General features: G+C 41.5%; 1 protein-coding gene across 1 annotated transcript in view; it reads right to left on the bottom strand.

Annotated features, from left to right (window-relative positions):
• Positions 1-19587, bottom strand: part of SLC35F1 (solute carrier family 35 member F1) — a 409574-nt gene extending 389987 nt beyond the window's left edge. The window contains exon 1 of the mRNA XM_063605436.1: positions 18943-19587. Within this exon, the coding sequence (XP_063461506.1) occupies positions 18943-19115 (173 nt within the window). The 5' untranslated portion in view covers positions 19116-19587. The remainder of the gene's footprint in view (positions 1-18942) is intronic.
• Between the last annotated feature and the right edge of the window lie 4358 nt (positions 19588-23945).

The following is a 23945-nucleotide window of genomic DNA, read 5'->3' as shown; positions in this document are numbered from 1 at the left end:
TATAAATATATTACCATCTTTAATCCTCTTCAGTATCCCTATGAGGTAGGTACTCTTACTGAATTTCACAGATGATGGAACTAAAGCTCAGTGAGTTTAGATAACTTGTCTGAGGTCACGAGGTTGGTACACCAAATGAAATCAAACATTGATCAGCATCAAACTCAATTCACATTTCTTTTATGCAGTAATTACCAATCAAAACCCGTGGTTTCAAAAAGGGTAGTTAGAATGTAACTTTAGAGTACATCATAACTCTCCATTTCTCCTCTGCAACTGTCTCCTACCTGGGCTCCCCTACTCAAATTCACTGTTTATACTGCAGGCAGCCAGATCTTATGAACACATCAGTCATGTTACTTTTCTGCTTAGTGTCTCCAATGCTACTTAGTGCTCTTAAGACAAAATACACAACTTAACTCCAACGCCCTGCATGATCTGGCCCCTACCTACTCCTCCAGCCTCTGACATCTCTTCCTCTCATATATGGCTGCAGCCATCTGAACCTGTTTCATTTCCCAGAATTCATCACATACTCACCCACTCACAGGCTTCTAATGTATTGTTTCCTCTGCCTAAAACTCTATTCTCTATAACCCCCACTGCCACCACATATGTGCACATGCACATGTACACACAAACACAAACACACACACACACTCCTCTTTTAATTCTGGCTATGTCCTCTTTTTCTAGTTGTCAGCACAGCTGTGTGTATCAGTCCATCCTCATGCTGCTATGAAAAAAACTCAAGACTGGGTAATTTATAAAGAAAAGAGGCTTAATTGACAAACAGTTCCCATGGCTGAGGAGGTCTCAGGAAACTTATAATTATGGTAGAAAGCACCTCTTCACAGGGCAGCAGGAGAGAGAATGAGTGCAAGCAGGGGAAATGCTAGATGCTTATAAAACCATCATATCTCATGAGACTCACTCATTACCAAGAGAACAGCATGGCGGAAACCACCCTCATGATTCAATTACCTCCAGCTGGTCCCACCCTTGACATGTGGGGATTATAGGGATTACAATTCAAGGTGAGATTTGGGTGGGGACACAGAGCCAAACCATATCACTGTCATATGCTTAGATGCCTTCCCCAACTCCTTTTATTGAGTGCTCCCATGGTTTTCTATTATAATGTGTGAGATCTTTCATATACCCAATGCCAGCACCAGCCTGGGCAAAGCAGGCTCAGAATAAATGTTTATCAAATAAATAAATGGATGATGACATGGAGTGGGGGCCTTTCACCCAGTACTTCAAGCTCCTCAATATATTTGTCTAATCCAGACCTGATTTGGATTATCAAAGGTGCCACAGACTGGTATGGATATACAGATCAGTATGGATGACACCTACCATAGAGCCCATTCTTTCTACCCTCAGCAGAACTACATCTTGGGCAAACCACCCTACACATCACACACTCGAGCAAACCTGCCCCTGCTCTTCCTTGACAGATGTGTCCAGACTGAAAGAAATGAAAAGGCCCTGAACTGTATTCAAAGGTCATCAGTCTCAGGCCAGAGTAAAAGAGGTGTATATTAGTTAGAGATGCTTTCAGCTGCAAGTCAAACAAACCCCAACTAAACCTGGCTTAAAGAGAATATTAATTATCCCACATAATGACAGTCCAGTGATAGGGCAAGCTTCAAGCATGTAGCACTGCAATCAGTAGCTAAATAATATCTCCAAGGACCCAGCTAGTTTCCTTCTGTCCACTCTGCTGTCCTTTGCATTAGTAACATCCTACTGCTGGTTTCCTTCATGGTCATAAAGTGGCTACTGTTAGCAGCTGGTAGCAAGATGGCTTTGTCAAATTCAGCAAGAGAAAGGGACAGCTCCTCCCCCATCTAAATGCAAGTCCTTTATCTTCAATCTGGTTGTACCAACCCAGGACTTTTGCCCACCCCAAGACCAACAACAATCTCCATGCCCTGGACTCCAGAGAAATGCCATAAACTAATTGGCTTAGATTAACTATCTGAGGTAAAATGGATTTACTAGATGAGAAAACCAATGCAAGACTTTGGGGAACAAAATCTCAAATGTCAATGATAGAAGGGAGATAACACACTTATTTCCATGTAACACAATTACGTTTTTCTCTTTCTCAGGTGGCTTCTGAAGATGTCACATGTAAATACTCTATATTCCTTTTGAATGTGTAGTTGAATTTCTTCTTGCTGATGCTAGCTTCTCTTCAAGCTAATCATCTTCTTCTGCAGACATGCTTATGTTGAGTCAGCATTTAACATTTAGAGGCTTATTGCTTACAGCAGCTATAGAAACTGCTTCACTCAACCCTGCACAGAGGCAATACAAATGATATCAAAAATGTAAGCCAAATGACTTCATTATTCTTCTTTATGTAGGCAGATCCTTGATAATATTATAAAGCAAGTTTCTATCACTTCACACTGGATAAAACACCCTGCTTTAGTGAAGCAACATGTACTCGAGAGAGGAAAAGAAAGCTTGTCACAGTAAACAACCTTCTGGCATTGCCCTCCTCCTCAAGGTGTTACATTTGTGTTTTCTGGAGCAGGAATTTAAAAGCCAACTAGGTTAACAGAAACTTTAAATATATATAAATACACATATATATGGAATAGAATGGAACTTGACATATATGTATATATGTATATACATATGTATATATGTACACACATATAGGTATGTGTATATATGTGTTATGCGTATGTGTATATACACATATGTGTACGTACACATATGTGTACGTATGTACATATGTGTACGTACACATATGTGTATGTACATATGTGTACGTACACATGTGTATGTACATATGTGTATATACACATGTGTATGTACATATGTGTATATACACATGTGTATGTACATATGTGTATATACACATATGTGTGTATACATATGTGTATATATGTATATACGTACACACATGTATGTGTATATATGTATGTCAATTTCCATTCTATTCCCTATATATGTATACATATTTAAAGTGTCAGTTAATCTAGTACATAACACATATGCATATATGTACACACACATATGTGTATATGTGTATATACATGTGTATATATGTACACACATATGTAGTGCATATATGTAATGTGTATATGTATATATACATATGTATATGTGTATATGTACATATATGTATATATACACACATATGTATTTGTATATATGTATGTCAATTTCCATTCTATTCCATATATGTGTATATACACATATATGTGTGTATATATATATTTTATATATATATATACATGTATGTCAATTTCCATTCTATTCCAGTACAGAAAACCTATCAAGTTAAACTGAACCCACTTTTGCAAGGTTATTGCAGTATACTGGGGTATCTAATAATTCCTTCTTCGGAGCTTAGCTTTAGCACACAAGACGTTTAATTTCTAAACTCTGCATGGGCTGTCTGCCTGTAGGCCACAAGCACACATGGAATGACTGCTGAAATGGCTGGTCTGTAGTTTTATTCTGAGGTGCCAGCACATTAAGAAGAAAGACTATACATATGCTTTAGAAATAAACTTCATCTGGTTTGTCAGAAGGACTTTGGGCTGTATTGTCATGTATAATCACGGATTTTAAGAGTTTGCAGGGATTTAGAAACCATGTATTTCAGAAAACTTGTCAAAATTTGCATAGCTGTTGCACAGATATATTCTCAAACATTTATTGACCAGTGTGCCTCTGAAAATCTGGTGAAATGATGTTTGATTCCATTGGTGGAGGGTCCTGAACATATTTTAAAGATAGCAAAGATGATCTCTAAGCTCTCCATGCTTATGTGTTCTCCGCTAGCCCAAAATGCTTCCAACTCTCTAGTGATACAATTTGCTCCCCTGTAAAACCCCAACTTCATGGTCATAAAGTGGCTGCTGGTAACACAGGAAGATGCTTAGAGATGCTTTCAGCTGCAAGTTAAACAAATCCCAACTAAACCTGGCTCAAAGAGGATATTAATTATCCCACATAATGAAAGTCCAGTGACAGGGCAAGCTACAAGCATGTAGCACTGCAATCAGACCTGTCCTAATGTCCAATGTCCCATGTTCTAAAGATGCCTTCAAGTAATGCTCCCATCCTTCTCTGTGATTGATTTCAGCTCTTAAAGGGAAAGCAATCAAGTTGATTACTAAAATAATAACTGATTAACTAAATTAAAATATACTTAATGATGTAGCAAAATTGCACTTGTACTCCATGAATACATACAAATAAAAATATATGTGTACTTGAGAGCAGGGACCTAACCTTATACTTCTTTGCATCTGCTAATCACATTTAGGACTACGCTGTCCTTAAAGTAACATGCAAATGATATAAATCTAATTTTGTTTAATTTTCCCAGGGTGATGTATATACAGAAGAAATTTAACACAAATTAATATCTAACTGGTAGAACTTGTTCAGGAAAGTATTTATGAATGAGAATAAGAAAATGTTGTTCTCCCTTCCCCATGCTTACTTTGAGCTGGGACTACCTAACTACCATACAACTCTCTTAGCTTTTCTTCCCCAGCCTACCATAAGCACACCACTAACTCATTAAACAAGTGTTATCTCCTCCAACCACTCTTGGTGGTGGAATATACCAGGCTGTGGAAGTTTCTTTTAGAAAAAAAGTACTTTGTAGACTCCGGCCTTTACATGCTTGCTCAATAGCAACTAAAAAGGAAGAGAATCCTTGGATCTTAAATCCAATGAATGGCTTTCTAGCTGTGACAATAAAGATGACAATTTGGCTAAGAAATCTTTTTTTGTTGTTGTCTTAATTCACCAAGCCACAGCCTAGCCAATTGCAAGTCCAGTACACCAGTTTATTCTACCTACATTCCCATTTACATTTTTTCATAATCACTATTTTCTTTGACGATTGATATCCAAAATGAACAATCTCATATCCACTGCTATAAATGCATTAAATGGTGTTTTTCTTCCATCATTGTGGAAGGCATGCTCTCAGGTTAGAATTAACTTTGGGGCCAGGGAAGTAATAATTAGGGTCTCTTTGCTTTGGACACAAATGAGTTCATTTATCAGCCTAAGAGTTGCAAGTGATCAATTTTCTAAAACTAGTGCGAGCAAGCACCTCATTGCCTATACTTCTTTAGGCTTGAAAGCACCCCGCTTTCACTAAGGAAGGTGAATCCAAAAGGCATGTATCCCACTAGGGGCAGGAAATAGATGGGAAGCAACAAGGAGAAATTTTTTATATAAAATAGAAGAATTTTGCCTGAAAGGCACTAAAATCACACAAACTGTTAGAACAGCTAAAAAAGAGTAAAATTTGAAATCCAAGTCACAGTACTTATTGTCACCTGGAACTGAAGTGTTATAATGAAGCCATATATGGCTCAGGAACATGGGGGGAAACCCCTTACGGGGTGACTGTTCTACAGGTGCATTCACACTTCCAAATATAGCTAGCTCATGGGTAATTCTACATTAAATGCTTCTATTTTTCTTAGGTGGTATCAATTCAGTGTGACTCCAAAATAGAAATGAAGCACTTTAAAAATGAATCATTCTTCTTGAACTAACTCTTGAGCTCTCCTCCCAAAAAACATAGTAAAAAAAGTTGGGGGGCTATCATCAATTAAGTGGAAGACTATCCTCTACCTATCAGTCTAAGTGTGTGTGTGTGTGTGTGTGTGTGTGTGTGTGTGTGTGTGTCAAAGAGAAATAGAGCAAAGCACAAAAGGAGACTCAGATAGGCGGATAGACAAAGACTCATTACAAATAATATCTCATATTCATTATTTGAGAAATAACATATATAACACATTATATATGTTATATTTAAATATTTATATATCCCCCATGAATATTCAGAAAGGAAATATAGGACACAAAAGTCAAGATATCATGGATCGATCATCTTCATCTGTCTATTTTATCTGGGAACTTATATTTCCAGAGACAGTTATGACCCAAGACTTTATAATGCAATCTAGAGGCAGCATTTAAGGGTGGCTGGAGGAGCTCCCATTACCCAATCTTTCCATTAGCAGATGGATTAGTACGAGTAAACATACTCTTTGTATGGATTAGAACGAGTAAACTGTGTTCTTGATATGCAAACACTACTTCAAGACAACCCCCTGACCCAGCTGCCACTCAATGGGTGCTCTAACTCCTCCCATCTAGCAATCTTGGAGCCATCTCTGAATGAAATAACCAGAACATGAATTTCATTCCAGCACTCACTGGGTGGTGGTCATTTTTGTTTGGTTGGTTGTGACGTTTCAGACTTTCTCCGCAAGTAGTTAAAAACTGACTTGCCCTAGTTCCAAGGACAGATTATCTCCTGTTGGATGGGCTTGAAGGCCATTCGCCGAGCTGGCAGTTGTGGAGGAAAAACGGTTAATTTCGCAAAGCTACAAAGGTCCTTCCCAGCTCTTACTCCACACACCCCACGGAACACTCGCCCCCGTCCGGTCCTCTGTAGTCCGAGCGCCCCTCCCCCGCCTCCTGGTTCTCCCTTTTGCAGCCACCACCCAGCCCCGAGGCTCGCGCACGCCCTCCCCGTCCACCCGCGTTCCGAGGGTCTGCGGGGCTATCTGTGGAGGACAGGGCCCCTCTCTAAGAGCGCAGTGTTTCCCCGGCCTGCAGCAGGATCCAGATAGGGACAGAGACTCCAGCCAGCCCCGGGAACCCGGCGTCACAAAGAGCTCCACTGAGCCCGCTGGCATCTGGGCTTCCCCTCATTAGCACATTAAAGCGGCTCTGTCCCTTCCCTCTGAGCCGCTCTGTCCATCCCGCTGCCTGCCTCTGTGGAGCCTTTTAGGCCCACGCTCGTTTTGTAATCTCCCCAGTTCAAGAGGCACTAACCCTTTCCTGAAGCCTGTCAAACTCTCTTTCAGGAACCACAGGTACCGCGGAGCTCCTGGGCTGAGAGGCACAATTAGACAGCAGAACATATGCTAGTGCTGAAATCGCCTTCCCAAGAGGAGGCTTGCTATATACTTTCCATAAATACATATATTTATACTTTTATTAAATACATATGCATTTTTACTTTCTGTTACATATATTTATACTTTATATGCACACATATATATAAACAAACACGAACACATTGAAGTAAACAGCCTAGTGTCCTAGTTCATAGATCGGTGGGTTTCACTTCAGACTCTGACTGACAAGGCTCATGACAAAAACGACAGGGCCAGAGTAGGGACTGTGCATCAAAGTCACTGCCAGCCGAGGAAGCCAGTGAGCATTTATCACAGGCCAGATGACAGCGCAAAGCCACGAAAACCCAGGCTCTCCTTTTAATTTTGGGACCAGGATAACAGTTACATGGTGCTTGGCAGCTTTCCAAGCCCTCTCCCAGATGTTATTGCATGTAAAATTCCCAAACATCCAAGGGGAAATGAAAAACTAGAATTATTTTAACCAGTTTACAAATGAGAGAATTGAAACCCCCAAAAGTTAAGCTGTTTTCCTGAAACAAAACATACGACACAGGCTAAAGGGGACACCATCACTCCAGTGGACCAGACACAAAACCTTGAAGTGATTGCTAAGTCACATCTCATCACCAGGTGTGATGGCTCATGGCTGTAATTCCAACACACTGGGAGTCCAAGGTGGGAACATCACGTGAACCCAGTTCAAGACCAGCCTGGGGAACATAACAAGACCAATATCTCTACAAAAAAAAATTAAAAATTAGCCCAGCATGGTGGTGCACACCTGTAGTCTTAGCTACTCGGGAGGCTGAGGCAGGAAGATCACTTGAACCCAGGAGTTTCAGGCTGCAGTGAGCTATGATTGCACCACTGCACTCCAGCCTGGATGATGGCGTGAAACTTTGTCTCTTAAAAAAAAAATTATTTTAAAATTATCTTAATTCCCTCTTCTCTCTCTCTCATACCCCACTCCCCAGTACAATCAGGACCCAAGTCCTACTGAGCCCCCTCAAATATGCACTGCCCCACTATCCTCATTTATAAGATGATGGTTCTGGCTTCTTGGGCACAGAGCTGAGTTCATCTTTTCCAAGGCCGCAGATTCTAAACAGCAGTAGCTTCTTTCTGCTCATCACGCCCTCTACTGAATCCCCACCACAAATGTCAACTTTACACATAACACTTCTTTAGTATATTTCCTTTCTTACTCTTCGAAATGACTGTTTCCCACTTCTCTTTGTACAAACATCCTACACACCTCCCCCAACAACTAGCATCTTTGTTCACTATTGATATCCTTGCCTCAGAGTTCACAGAGAAAGAGAAGCCACCAGAGAGGAACTGCCTATGATTCCCACCACGAAATCATGAAATCTACCAAATTACCTTCATTTACACCCCCATTCTCAGTGTCTCCTCTGTACTATGGACAGTGTCCTAGTCCTCTCAAAGACTAGCTCCTCCCCACCATGCTTTGAATTCCACCATCTGAGCTTTCTCAAGGTTCCCTCCTTCCTTTATCTCACTCCTTCCTGCAATTTTCCCTCTTCACTACAGCATTCCCATAAGCACACAGACCTGTTGTATTATCTCTCCCATTAAAAGACTCTCCCTACACTCTATTCCTTGTTAGGACAAAATTTCTCAAAAGTCATATTCTCAACACCTCCACCTCACATTCCCTCCCAAACCATTCCATCCACATTTCCATCTGCACCACTCCTCTGACCCTGTGGTTGTCACAGCCACAGGGTTCCCTGTGTTGCCAAGCCACTGGTCATTTATCTGTCCTTTCCTCAATTACTCTCAGCACAGTGGACTGCTTATTGCCTCCTTCTGGAAACATCTTCTTCTCTTGGCTTCTGGACACATCTTCTTCTCTTGGCTTCTGGACACCATACTCTCCTGGTTTCCTTCCTACTTCAGATCCTTCCTTCTCCAGTTCCTTTGCTGAGTCCTTCTGTGTTTGAGGGTTAGTGTGTCCCCCAAATTGTTCTTGGTACCCTTCTTTCTCTCTATCTACACATGCATCCAGGACTCATGATCCCCAAATACAAATTCCAAGCTCTGACTTCTCCCCAGAATTCCACACTCCAGCTTTCTTTTGACCTTTTCACTACACATCTCTAACTTTACTTGCCAAAGTAAACTCTTTAATTCCTACCATCAAACATGTTCCTCTCCCAGTCTTTCCCACCTTAGAAAATGGCACCATCGCTCACCCAATTGCTCAAGCCCAAAAAACTGGAAATGTTTCTTTATTCCTCTCCCTCAGCTGCCCTGTCAAATCACTCATCCAGTCCTGTGTACTCCACCTCCCAGTGCAAACCACTGCAGATCACAACCGCTTGTCTCCACTTCTGTTGCTACAGGCCAGCCAGCTTCCAACATCTCTTTCATCTAGTAGGTATGTACTTCTCCCGCAATCCATTCTCCAACAGCAGCCAGAGTGGTCTTTTCAAAACATTAGCCAGACAACTCCTCTGCTTAAAATCTTCCACTTGTTCCCCAGCCCACTTAGAACTGACACCTGCCTCCCTCTCTGACCTCCTCACTTATGCTCTCCTGTTTCCTGCTCTCCAGCCTCCCTTTCTTTCACATTATTATGAAGGCTTGTTTCATCTTAGCATCTCTGCCTGGAATGACTTTCCTCCAGACCCTCCAGTGGCCATTTCCTTTTGGCCATTCTAATCTTAGCTTCAGTGTCATCAGAGAGAGAGAGAGAGGCCTGACCAGCCAAATTGAAGTACCACCTGTTCCCTCTCTGTCACATCACCCCACTTTGATTCTCTGCATATTATTTGCCACTGTTGGATACCTTTTTCATGTTTTATTGCCTGCCTTTCTTGTAGAATGTAGTCTCCATGAGAGTGGAGGTCTTTTCTGCTTTGTTTCCCGAAGTATCCCTAACAGCTAGATTGTGCCTCTCACCTGACTCAGTAATTCTTTGTTAAATGGCTGAGGGGCTCCTGGTCTGTGCTCCTCAGAGCTTGAGGTGAAGCTGTATCAGTGGTCTGGCCACTCATGTTGGGACCCTAGGTAACCCTGACCCACCTTCCTGTCACCCAAACACAGAATGTGACCTCCTTAATTGCGTGATCTCTGAAAAGTCTTACTCCCCACTTACTGCCCATTCTACAGACCTGGGCTGCTGTCCTGTACTCCTAAATAGTTTCCCTGCCTCACATTCCAGGGCATCCCTTTCAGGCAAGGTGCCCCAGCTGAAGACCAGGCCATTTGGCTGGGGCCTTGATACTTGTAGCTATTGTCAGCCTTACTCTACTGCTTCCACATCATCACCTTATAGGTACAGATTTTCAGGGTCATGACTAGTACCAACCTGATGCCCCCACAATGAGGAACCGCTCCCCCATCCATGATTAGATGCACTCCCAGAATCCAAATTCACTCTTACTTCCACTTGGATATCTGGCTGGCACCAGTGCTTCTCAAACATTCTGTCATAAAATACCCGTTTTTAAACAATTCATAGAAGACAATACTTTTGTGAAATACAATAAAAATCAATTATGAGAAAAAATGAGATGGAAAAAAACAAAAACCAAAATACAAGACCCGATTCTTAAATATTAGGACAAAAAATATAAAAGTGCTCTCTCAAACTGCTACAGTTATTTCTAAATGCTTACTCCCAATTTCTGTTCTCATCACTGTCTGGCCACAGTCTGTAGTCCGGCAGGCATCCATAGCCCATGGTCTGAATAGCTAGCTGCTGTCCTCCCAGCAGCCTCTAGCTCACTCAGCACCCTAGGCCCTGGAGAGCAGATCTCTTTCCTGTAGTGGCTTTCAATAACCTTTCAACAAACAAGTATTAAATACCCATTATTTGACAGGCACTGCTGAGTGCCTTCTCAAAAATAATCAAATCTTTTAGCTGACCTGGTCCAGATTCTGTTCAAATCAGAGCACTTCCCTCTCCATCCTGGCTGCCTCCACGCTACTTAGACTCACATTTCTTCCCCTCTAAATGACTGCAGTAGCCTCCTAACTGATCCCCAAACTCTGGTCTTTTCCTTCTCCTTTTGTCCTATAGATTTTCCCCCAGAGTATCATATTTGGGCACATCTCTGATCATGTCATTTCTCTACTCAGTAACCTAAAATAACTTAATAAGTCTCACTGCTTATTAGGGCATCTAAGACTTTCTGTTATCTGATCCCATCCTACAAATCTAGCCTTAATTCCCTCTTCTTCCCTTTATATTGACGCATCCTATAATATTGTCAAACTGGACACTTAATTCTTCCCCAATCTCTTACTTCCATGAATGGCTCATCCTGTCTCACCTCCCTCTCCCTGCACATATTCCTTTCCTACCCATCTTTCATTGCCAAGGACAAATGCCACCCCTGATCCCTCCTGACCTTTCTCCAGCCTAGCATGCTCTCTCCCTCCGCTGTGGTTTTACAAAAGCACTTAGCTGTATCACCACATAAATTTGTTTTCTTCTCTAGAAAAGGATAAGAATACTAATCTTTGTTATTAGAAGAAAAATATACAATGTAATGTTTTATAATATAAAGTATATGCCTTATAAGGTAAAATCTGAGAACTTGAGTCATTGTCTAAATGCTAATTTTAACTCAAACATCTCAAACACTCTCGTTAGGTTGTATCAAATTATATATAAAAATCCATATACAAAATATACTCTTGCATATTTTAAATCTCTCCGTCTGCAATGCACAAACATGTCCCCAAGTCCCAAAAAGTTGCCTATGCACTGTCAGCACATTAATATTTTCAGAAAACTCTATTTTCTTGAGTTATATGGCAAGGACCTTGATAGGTTCACCCTGAACAGAAGAATGGGATTCAAATCTGTTCTCCTTTTCCTTCTAACATTCTGAAGTTGGATGAACATTGATAGCTGTTCCTCTTTTTTTTTTTAATTTTTTTAAGCCCTAAGTGAAACAAACTCAATGGTATTCATCAAAAAAGGTCTGCTTCTTGAATCTATGTAGACGTTGAGTAATTTTATTATGTTTCAGTCTTCTACCTGGGCAGTTTTCCTAAAAGTGAAACAACTAATTTATGGGGATTTTTTGTCAGATCAGCTTGAAAACATCATTTTTGAAACTATAGCATTTTGAGAGGTATATGTTATCTTTATTTCTATTTTAGTTAAATTGCTCCCTTGATTGGTTATATTCAAAGGGTAATAACAGAAACTCCACCAATGGCACCCAGAGGCCATACTAGCCATTGTGATCCAGCAGTGCCCAACATATAATAGTCACTCAATAAACACTCATTGAATAAAATTCTCCCTGCACGAATGAATCAATGAATGTGAGGAGATCTATCTTATACGACAGACCAGAGTGCTTTGTGCTTTCTCAGACTCAGATATGATCACAAATTGTAGCCCTGTCACTCTAAATCTGTATATAATTAGTATGATTTGGTTTTAAAAATCTATTCAGTGTTTGTTCAGTTATAGTAGGTTTCTCTAATTATTTTTTTAAATGGAATGTATTAGGAATTGGTGGCTTATAATCTCGGAACTTGCAAAACTATATTTAAGGGCTTTTTTTTTTAATCCTCAGAGTCACATAGTAAATATTCTTGAGACAAAGTTTAGAATTTAAATTAAATTCTATTAATTAATTCTATTAAATTAATTAAATTCTATTAATTAATTCTATTAAATTAATTAAATTAAATTAATAGAAACTATATATACACACACATATACACGTGTGTGTATATGTGTGTGTGGATAGATAGATAGATAGATAGGATTCTTTTTGTTTTTGTTTTTGGGGGGATTTTTTTGAGATGGAGTTTCACTCTGTTGCCCAGGCTGGAATGCAGTGGCGTGATCTTGGCTCACTGAAACATCTGCCTCCTGGGTGCAAGTGGTTCTCGTGCCTCAGCCTCCCGAGTAGCTGGGACTATAGGTGCATACCACCACGCCCAGATAATTTTTGTATTTTTAGTAGAGATGGGGTTTCGCCATGTTGGCCAGGTTGGTCTCACACTCCTGACCTCAGATGATCCTCCCACCTTGGCCTCCCAAATGCTGGGATTACAGTTGTGAGCCACCGCCCCTGGCTGAAACAATATTTTTAAAACTTAAATTATAATATAATTCAAAAAATTATACTCATGTTGCCACTAACTGAGTTGCCACTAACATTTTTTCTAAGAAAATACTTCCTAAAGAATATTTATTGTTATTGTTTTCTTTGACATTTCTTGTGAAATTCCTTCTTAACTATTGTACATTCAAGGATTCCCTGTATAATTCCAAAGTGTCAGAACAAGGTTAATACGCATTGCATATTGAACAGCTCATTTACATTATTCCAATATCTAGACATTGGGAAGCATTTATTTAGGCATTATGTGTAACAATTCAGATTATGAATTACAACGTTCATTCTAAATAGTGATACACATGTCAAGTTTCCCAGATAGGTTTCGAGGTTTTGGCCCAAGAATAATGTTTCGTCACATGTGTGTCTTCCATAAGAAGGCTCAGCATACAGTTACTGCTTAAGAATAAATGAATACAGACCTGTATATGTTCATGTTACCATTAAGAAACATGCCCAAAATTCATAGGTTTTTTCCATACATCTACTGAAGTTTGTCTTCCTAAGCATACTTCTTGAGAAGCATAATCAAGAATTAACGTGTCTGAACAATGTACAGGGCATGCTCATTGGCCTGAACGCAAATGAACAAGCAAGCTAAACTAAAATCTGGTGGTGGTACTTTCACATGCTGCATATTATTTTTATGAGAAATGGCAACTACATAATAAAACATCTCTTGCATTAAGTAACTTTAGAGCTATATGAGCGATATGAGCAGCAGCTCAATTGCCTATACCTTCTACATCTATAGATGTGTACAGTGAAAACAGACATCAGTTAAGATGCCCCTAAGACACTGAAGGATTTTGAGAAAGTAAAAGTTCAAAGAAAATCACACAAAGACAAGTATATTTTAATACACGTTAATTACCTGAAAATGCATCATCTTTATCTGAGGTAATCCAAATATCCCTTTAATGTGAACATTAGTTTCTCCAAGCACTGGGCATAAATACAAGTATACTGGTATAATCATTTATTTTTATAATTTTGTCCTTTTAGTTAAAAACAAATGCACCCTTCAGACATCTTTTCTTTACTACTGATCTTAGAAAAGTCTGTTTTTAATCACACCACCCAGTTCCACTTGGAATATTTTATATCAATCAACCTCATTACTAGCTGATCTTCCTCTTTTCATTTTGACATGTTTTAGACGGAGCAGCTTGAGGAAGATTCTCACCATTAATTTCCTAACAAAAGCCTTCTCACTTGATCAGAAAGGATCATCTAAATTATATGTTTCCACCAACTGTATGGAATACCTAGAGTTCAGTCATATCCATTGGTTCATGATGTTCTGTCCACCTTATTTAATGACTCAGAAAAGCTATGTACACATATTGTCCCATTTTACATGGTAAGTTTCCTACTTGGACATTGATTTTATGTAGGCTTGCTTCAAACTCTTCTATGTATATCCTTAATGCTCTTTGGTTTACATTCAAAAAGGTTTCAGAAATTTGAAAATAAATCTAAATATAAGTTGGAAATCAGTTCATTCTAAATCAAATGAATGGATGAGTCAGAATCAGTAGTGATTCCATTCTAATGATTAAACATTCCCACCATAAGACTCAAAGAGGCAGAAACCCCTTTATAATTTGAGACAACCCACTGTATGTCTTAATGGGAAGAAAGTGTATCAAAACAAGAAATTCACAGATATTTCTGTTAACAACTGAAAATAATACTCATGTGGGAAAAGATAAAAGCACACATATGCAAAACACAAAACAAGCTATCACTCATTTCTCAAAAACATTTCATTAAGAAATCATTTAGAGTACAAAATCTTCAGGCACTTTAATATGTAGGTCAGTAGCTACTCCTGTATGTGTCTAAGAAATCTACCTGATTAGCAGTTTCTTTGAGAGGGTCATCAACTGTTGCCCTTGAAGTATTTTCTTTTCGTCATTTTCTGATTGCCTGTGGCAGGGTAATATATACTATACCATGCTAAGAAATAAGGGAAGGCCAGGCACAGTGGCTCATGCCTGCAATTGCAGCACTTTGGAAGGCCAAGGTGGGAGGGTGACTTGAGGCCTGGAGTTTGAGGCCATCCTGGGAAACAGAACGAGACCTCGATTCTACTAAAAATTTAAAAATTTTTTAAAAATAGCCAGGCATGGTGGTGTGCACCTGTATTCCCAGCTACTTGGGAGGCTGAGGTGGGAGAATCACTTGAGCCCAGGAAGTCAAGGCTGCAATAAGTTGTGATCATGCCACTGCACTCCAGCCTGGGCAACAGACCAAGATCCTGCCAGAAGGATGGAAGGAAGGAAGGAAGGAAGGAAGGAAGGAAGGAAGGAAGGAAGGAAAGAAGGAAGGAAGGGAGGGAGGGAGGGGAGGGGAGGGGAGGGGAGGGGAGGGGAGGGAAATGTGAAGAAGACTTTGCCGTATTTTTTCCTTGTTTGAATCAATATATTGATTGGTTCACAATTTTGAATATTAAAGGAGTAGTAATTATTCCAGCATTTAAATTGTCATATTTCTTGCATCCTTTTGCCAAAACAATTTTGAGTATACCAGGGGAAAAAATGTGATGTCCCATTAATTATTTTAAAAAATTATCTAGTGCCTCCTCTTTCACCAAGTCTTGAATATAATTACATTCTAATCTAACTGTTTCACAGAAAGGGAGTAGTCAACCAATGAGATACCCCAATTGTTGTGTACAAAATGCAGCAATCCAACTCGACAAGCCTTTAGAGTAAGGGGAGAGGCTATGGAGTATACTATGGAAATAAAATGATGCTGAATAATGTAAGGCAGATTTTATTAAGATAACACTATATTTCATTCTAAGCTTCTTGAGAGCAAGAAGTACCTTTAATTAATTATTGATGAGCAATTCTCTCTTTAACTCTCCCTGGGTAGACAGGATATAGATAGCGTATGTGTTTGCAGTTCTTCCTCTGGGTTGTCAGATAGTTGTTCCTGTAGACTGTGACCAATGGCAGGCAATTCGCCAGGCTTGGCTTGCTCACAGTCTAATATTTCTGGTCCCATTGCACCACTCTGTGTCTCAGCGTTACCCCTTTGGCCCAGTGGGATGCTAGGAGCTGACAGTGGTACAGCCCCCATTTCAGTCACTGAAGAGACTAGCCCTACCAGCCCACAGCAATAGAATGCTGCTAACCATATATCTGCATGTCAAAAGTTGGAGGGATATTTTTTATATTGGCTCCCAGCTTCCCGATTTGGAACCACTTTCTGCTAGGAGCTAAGTTGCTGCATGCCAAGGGTAGAGGAAAGAAGACAAATGAAGACAATGAGTGGACAGGGCAATGTGGGTGAAGTATTCAGGAAGGAGGAAGAGGAAAAGAAGAAAGCAAAAAAGGAGAAAGTAAGCAGATCGTGAGTTCTTAGAAAATTGACAAAGATGCTTATGATTAGGCCCCAATGGGCCTGCCTGATATCCATTACTGACTAGTCCAACACATCATGAGGGTTCAAACCAGAGGGGAGCCACATCCAAGCACTCTGCAGAATCTCAAAAATTCACTCTCCCCCATACTCTCACTTTTATCTAGAGCCTAATCACTCTATAGCCACTATTAAGGCTCTCATTGACATAATTATGGCACAAAAGCCAAGCCCATCAGCATGCTAAATAAATTATGCCATTGAGATTTTAAAACTTGCTCAGATTTTTCAGTCTCCTTACTAAAAATGTTCTTTCTTGAAACAAAGAGTTTCCTCTTATCCTTTAAGGATAAGGAAAAGCCAGTTACTCAATACAAAATATTATATTGAAATTTTTGAATAACTTTGAAAGACAAATAAATAAATAATTGTTTTAGCTTAAGTCTAAAGGCTACAAACCTAGGGTTCCATTCATGGTTGTATACCTGCGATGAAATGCCGTCAACCCAACATAAGTATAAGTTCCTCCTCTATACACTGGGACTAGTACAATTCATGTCACAGATCGTTTCATTAGAAACACAAGGTTCTACCCATAACGTAGCATGACTTCAACTTCATTTGCCTATGTTTACCCCATAGGCTTACCTTAGAAAAAAAATGAGTTGAATACATTAATTCATGTAGATCTTTATACTTTTCCAAGTGTTTTCTTCAGCATTATCTAATTCTCAAAATCATGGTAGGGAAGTAAGACAAGTACTGTATTATTAAACATAATTTACAATGAAGAAACCAAGACCAAGCAGATAAATGGCTCTGCTGCAAACCACTTGTCTGGCTACTGGCCAAGGTATGATGACAACATACCCCTCACTCCTACCTCAGTGATCTTGTTTTTCTGGGCTCTATGATTCATTACATATCAAGAAATAACCTACATGGAATCAGTAATAACTTATAATTGAGCAAAAAGAAACTGAGCAAAATATTACATCAATATTTTCTAGTTTGATGAGAAATAATAATAATTAAAAATATATTGTGATTAAAAATTTAAACAGCCAATGACAAGGTAATTGCAATTCAAAAAAAAACTCACAGGTATTCATAAAAAATACAAAACCCACATAATATGTACTGAGCCAGCGTCTTCTTGCTTTATTCTACTTTATCTTTTGGAAGGTGGTATTCTCAGCTACAAATCAAAGACTTAGTTCTATTACCAACTCGTGTCTCCCGTCAGAGTGAATTTCTTTCTGTTTGATAATAAATGGAAAGCTACAGAAGTACCCGCAAATAAACTAACGCACGCATTAATTCTCCACCAGGGATTCTTGAATGGTTCGGGATTTGATATAACTAAATTAAACTATACTCCCAAAATAAGGATATTTCTCAAGATTCTATTTCTGTACATAGTTTGTATTCCCACCAGAGCTTTGAGCCCCAGACAGTTAGGTGTGAATTCGTTGGGAATCTCTGCTACCCAACACAGTGCCACACAGAAACCTGTATGAACAGAGCGACTGGAACAGTTACCCCTACAGATGCATCGAAAGGCACCCACGCATCCAAACAAAAAAGAACACAAAACCCATTCCCTATACAATTTTTTAATGTGTCAGCTCGTCAACCATTTCAAGTTACTTCAGCTCGTCAACCATTTCAAGTTACTTAAGTAGAAAAAGTCCCTTTCACATCACAGTTGAGTCAGAGGTGCCAGAGGTACCCCCATTTTCACGTCAACCCAGGTCCTCATCCTAAAACGTCAACGTCCTGAATCCACTACGCAGATTCCAGCACTGGAGGCGCCAGCGATCGGCACCCGCCCCCTCCGGCATGGGCGCTTCGGAATAACTGGGCGCCGCCGGCTCACACCCTGCCCGCAATGTTTTGCACTTTGCTGGGTCTGTTCCAGGCCTCTAGCCCTCTCTTCGCTGCTCCCAGCCAGGAAGAGTCCGAGAGGCGACTGGAGCGTCAGGCTGAAGAAGTGGGTTCCCTCTGCCTGCTAGGCTGTCGCTGCGACCCCATCCCCCCCGGCAAGGGGTCGAAGCCCCCGGGCGGGGCGGGGCGGAGGACAGCACGAGGCCCAGGACTTCCACGCCATCTCTGCAGCCCCGCGCCTCCCTCCTCAGCCCTGGCCGGGTCCCCGCGTCCCCCCGACCCCCGATCGCAGAGCCGGAGTGCGAGAGGGAAAGGGAAGTGAGGCGGCACGCGTATGGAGGGTGTGAGTGCGGACACACATACAGGGTGGCTAGGTACGAAAAACCCCGCCTCTCCCCGAACTCCCGCCTCGGACCAGCTGCAGCTCCGCCACTCCAGGGCTCCCTGCGCCGGGACAAAGCTGCCGCGGCCTCTCTGCGAACGCGGAGCGCGTCGTCGCCCGATCTCCTCAGTCTCCTCCGGCCGCAACCCCGTCCCAAAGGACCCGTGGGCCGCCCCAGGGACGGAGGGGACCCGGAGCCGGGCGCCAGCAGCCCCCGCCCCCCGCGCCCTCGCCCAGCGCCGCCGCTCACCTGTTCAGCACTTTGCGGATCCTCTGGCGCACGCCAGCCCGGGAGGAGGCGGACAGGCTCCCGCCGCCGCCGCTGCCCTCGGCCGGCAGGTTCTCGATGGTGGTCACCACATGGTTCGGCGGGGCTGGCGACGGCGGCTGCAGCTGCTGCTGCGGCTGCTCAGGGGGGATCATCGCGGCAGAGGCTGAGGCGCGGCGGCGATCAGAACGCAGCCGGGCGCATCGTGTGCCGGCTCCCGGCCCGGGAACGCGCAGAGGACCCGGCCGGGCGGCCGCGGCCCGGGAGGCGGTGCTGCCTGCGAAGCGGTGAGGCGGGGAGGCACCCGCGGCTACGGCCGCCGCCGCCCAGCCCGCCACTCACTCCTCTCCAGTCCCAGTGCGCGCACCCTCGCGCCCGTGCCGCCGCCGCCCGCCCCGGCTCTTCCCGAGCCGCGTCCCCAAGTCCTGGCCCGCCCCGCGAAGTGGCTGCGAAGGGTGTCGCGCGGGGGCGCGGAGCTGCCGGTCGGTTCCGGGGAAGGAGTCCTGGCTTCGCCTTGTTTCCTCGTGCCCGGGTCTCCTCGGGGCGAGCGGCGGCAGTTGTGCTGGCGCCGCCTCAGCCTGTGCCCCGCTCGGTCGGAAAGCTACCGTCTGTGTCTCACGGAGTGAGAGACCGAGAGTGAACCCGGAGAGCCGGGCGGGGGCGCCGCGGCGGCGGCGGCGGCAGAGCGGGGCGCGGGCGGGGGACCTGCTCGCTCTCCTCTCGCCAGAGGGCGCTGCCGAGGTGCCTTGTTGCCCCCGACCCTCTACTGCCCCGTCCGCAGAGGCCCACGGTCTAGGTTGTGGTGATTGTTTTGGTTTGGGTGTTTTTTAGGGGGATAAGGGGGCTGGGAATAGATCCTCCCTGTGGAGTTGGCGGGGATTCCTCGTTTCTGCCCAAGCGCCGCGGAATCCAGCACCACCGGCCTGGGACAGCGGCGGGACGCCGAGACAGGTGCCGGCCCCGGATTAGAAACCCAAACGGAGAATCCTAGATGTTGCTCCTACTACATTCGCCATAATTGGCCTGGAGGAAATGGGAGGAAAAACTACTTCTCACAAAGAATCAATTCTGGGAACTGGAAAAAGCATATCAGACCAACTCAAAACGTCTCCATTTGAGGCAATGTAGTGCTGTGAAAGGAACGTAGGCAGATTTGAGTTTCAGTGGCACATCTGAAACTTATCCGCAGAGACTCTAAGCAATTAAATTCTGAGACATTCTTCTCTGCAGCGAGACTACTCATGTCTTTCTCCCAGGGGAGTTGTAAGACTTAAATGAGGTAAACCACGCAGCAGGGGAGCCTAACAGCTCCTTTAATAGTCCCCCAACTCCAAAAGGGAAAGTCCTGTGTATCTGCCACAGAAATCTTGGACCATATTTCTACCAATGGAAACTGACTCTCTGTCCCGGGCATTCTTATACCAATTGATCCAGATCCCAATTAATAACCGATTCTTGAAAGAGAGATATTTTTCAAATTTTCCTTTATTTAGACTGTTTAGATAGGGATCTTGCCTTGAAAAATGATATGCATTTTAAAAAACTCTTCGCTTCAGTGCAGGGAATTGAGTAAGTTTAACAGGTAAGTTTGTTCACACAAAGGCATGCTGATACCACTACTGAATCCAAATGCTCTGAAACCAGCAAATTAAAAATACCAGTGATAGGATTTGCCACTGAGAGAGGGAATTGGGGAGAAAATAACACTCAAAAAAGGAATGGACTATGTCCTTTCAACAGAGGAGAAAAGGAATATGGAAGGATATAAATAAGATGGGATTCTTTGTTCAGTTAACAAGGTCCCATTCCTTTAACAAAATTCGGAGTCTTTTTTTAATCATCAAAAATATGAGAAAACGGGTATTTGCAAAATCTCTTCAATCTATATTTCAATTCTGTAAAACCTACTTGCTACCTGAAATATCCCTGAGGTTTCTTTCTACAGAAATTAACCCCAATTGGAACATTTTCCCTTTTATAATTAAAATGTCGTCCTGTTCTTTCTCAACAACCTTTCATTCTCTGATTTTTCCACCTCAGATTTGCACAGGACACTCTGAAGAATTATTACAAACAGGACCAAGGCTTGTAGCCTCTTGGACATTAAAATTCCGATAGTGGCAATAAATGTACCCTTAGTGGACCCACCGAATGTAGCAGACATGAATAAAATGCACTTCAGCTGAACCTGGCAGCAAATCGTGGTAGAAGTCTCTCTATTAAAACAACATTTATGGTAATTTCAGGTGTCTGCCTTGAATAACTGGTTGCTTCAGTGCCCTCTTCCTTCACATTTGGCTTGCCTCCCTTTGAATGTTTTTGGCACATCACGACTCAGTGCTGTGTCTGCACTTCAATGTCTGCATTTGCATCTGGTCATTTCTCTAGAGGGACTACTGAATCCAAATGCTCTACATCTCCTCTGAGTCAGGAAGGGAGAAAACCAAGATGAAAGAAGAACAAGATGAGAGATGTAAAATTTCAATCTTGTTGGTAAGACCTCAATGCAGATTCAAGCCTTATGCTTTTGTTACTCCATTTCTGGGGGGATACAGCATCAGATCCCTTCTTATCCTCTGATTCTGTACTCCATGCTCATTTCTTAGAAAGTAGCTAACCGCCAAGTGTGTTGGTGTGTGCCTGTAGTCCCAGCTACTCTTAATGCTAAGACAGGAGGATGGCTTGAGCCCAGGAGGTAGAGGCCAGCTTGGGCAACATAGCAAGACACCATCTCTAAAAGAAAAAAATATTTAAGTAGCTAGATAACATTTGTGAAGTAAGTAAACAGGAGTCAAAGGTCCAAGTGTCATAATGGTGTGTCTGACATGAAATTAAACATAAAAGATGTAGAAAAGGGCTGCTTCCCTTTTTCCTGCTGCAAGACTTTTGTCCATCCCTGACCTCAAAATCAGTTCACGAGCTCTGACCAAAAGGAAAGGAGATGAAGCCAATGGGCTAAGGATCTGTATGTAGTTTTCAGTGGTGGCATGTGGGTTCCAGGGACATGCCTACTTCTCAGTTTACCTCCTCTTTGTCAGCTGTGGTTAGTGGTATGATGCTATTGCAGAATTTCCATGCCACAAAAAATTCTGCCTCTCTTACCATTATATCACCCGAATTTCTCTTCAGGCACAGACTAGTTTTGTTGAATTCCTTAAGGAAGCAGAAGTTGGCTATCAGCTATACCTTCTTTAGTGTTTCTCATTTTGAAGACATGTCCACTGATGTGGGGAAGAGTGAAGTTTGGCCTGTGTCAGAGTCACCAGGCACTGACTAATCTGTTTAGCATAGACTGCACCTATGCACATTATTGAGAAAAAAGCTTCACAGTCATGCACCAGAGGTAACTGATGATCCTCCCCAAATTGCTGAACAACTATCTGGAATTGCTTGTGCTGCTGCAAATGACCAGTGGCCATATGCTTTCCCCGTATCATTCTCTTAATCTTTTTCTTTATCTCCTAAGTCAGATTGAATCTTCTCAACATGTAGTACTGAATCTATGGCCTCCAGAATGATAGAGCTTTGTGGTTTTGATTCACATAATCGAACTTGAGTGGGAGAGAAAGCCAGGCAAAACTGGTGAAAAATTTGTGGAGAGGGGAAATGGCAGAGGAGTAGAATGGGTAAATCAATTTACATCCAAGAAATGGATACAATAATTGGCATGTTAAAGCACAGAACTTCAGTGAACAATCATCATCAATGAAGATAGTCTATAAATGGTATTAGTGGATATGAAAATATGCACAGAGCAGGGAAACAGACACTAGGCAACAGATATCAAAGACTGTTCACACATTCTACACGATGTTTCTGTTTATGTAATTTTTTTGTTTTGCATTTTGGAAACTTATTCCTTTGGAGTAAACCCAGAATACTGTGTAGGTTTATAATTGACCTTTTTGCTAAGAGAGATGGAGGATTAGAGATTAGTGCTGTTAGTTGTGGATAAGGGCTAATTTTGCAGAGTCAGACTACATTTTGATGAGTTTAAAATTTCTAAGTATTATTTGCAGAGTATTCCATGTCCAAAAGCCTGGTTTGGTATGTCTTTGTCATGGTGACATGGTAAGTCTCTGTTGACAGGAAGTTTGCCACATTCAGTGAAGGAATTATTCAGTAGTATCAATTTCCTCTAAATAAGTAGGATTATCTTAATATCCTAAGATATTAGGAAAAAATTCTATAGATGATGATATCTCAGAAGCGCTTACTATTTTACATACAATCAGTTATCAAATATCTGAATAAGGGAGAAAGATCCTTATACAAACATCAATTATTTCAGCCAGTGACTTCAATATTCTCTCCTTCTAAATATTTTAATACATAAAAATACTGATGGAAAATTGTGGGTAAAATTGTAATGACTTTTGTGTGGAATTTATACACTGAGTTATTAGGGCTAGGTAGGTGGAACTTGGAGCCCAAGTAATCTCAGTTCCAATTCCAGCTCTATTAACAAACTGGGTTAATTTTAGGCAATTATCTCAGATTTTCTGAGCATAAGTTTCCTAATCTTTAAAAATGGGGATAAGGCATATACCTTTCAAAACACATAAACCTTAGAAATTATGATTTTATATATTATAATATATAAATATATATAATTTCTAATATTTATAATTTTATAAATATATAAAACATGATTACATCTATGATTTTATAATATATAAAATCATATATAAAATTTCTAATGTTTATAATTTTATAAACATAAAACATGGTTATATTATTTTATGATATGTATTATATAAAATCATGTTTATAATTTCTAATGTTTATAATTTCTAATATATATAGCAAGAGAGAGAATATCTGGCATAAAAACTATTTTTAAAAATGAATTGATCTGGACCTGGTCATGATAGAGTGGCTGTTATTGGAATTAACTTTCCCATGTGAACAATTTAATTCTAAAAGCTGGATAAAATATTGGACAGGAGTCAATATAAGACTATGATTCTTTGGGGAACAGAAAC

The sequence above is a fragment of the Pan paniscus genome, chromosome 5 (assembly GCF_029289425.2).
Source record: "Pan paniscus chromosome 5, NHGRI_mPanPan1-v2.0_pri, whole genome shotgun sequence".
Taxonomy (NCBI): domain Eukaryota; kingdom Metazoa; phylum Chordata; class Mammalia; order Primates; family Hominidae; genus Pan; species Pan paniscus.
The sequence above is the reverse complement of the archived record's forward strand: the minus strand, read 5'-3'. Positions and strand labels throughout refer to the sequence as shown.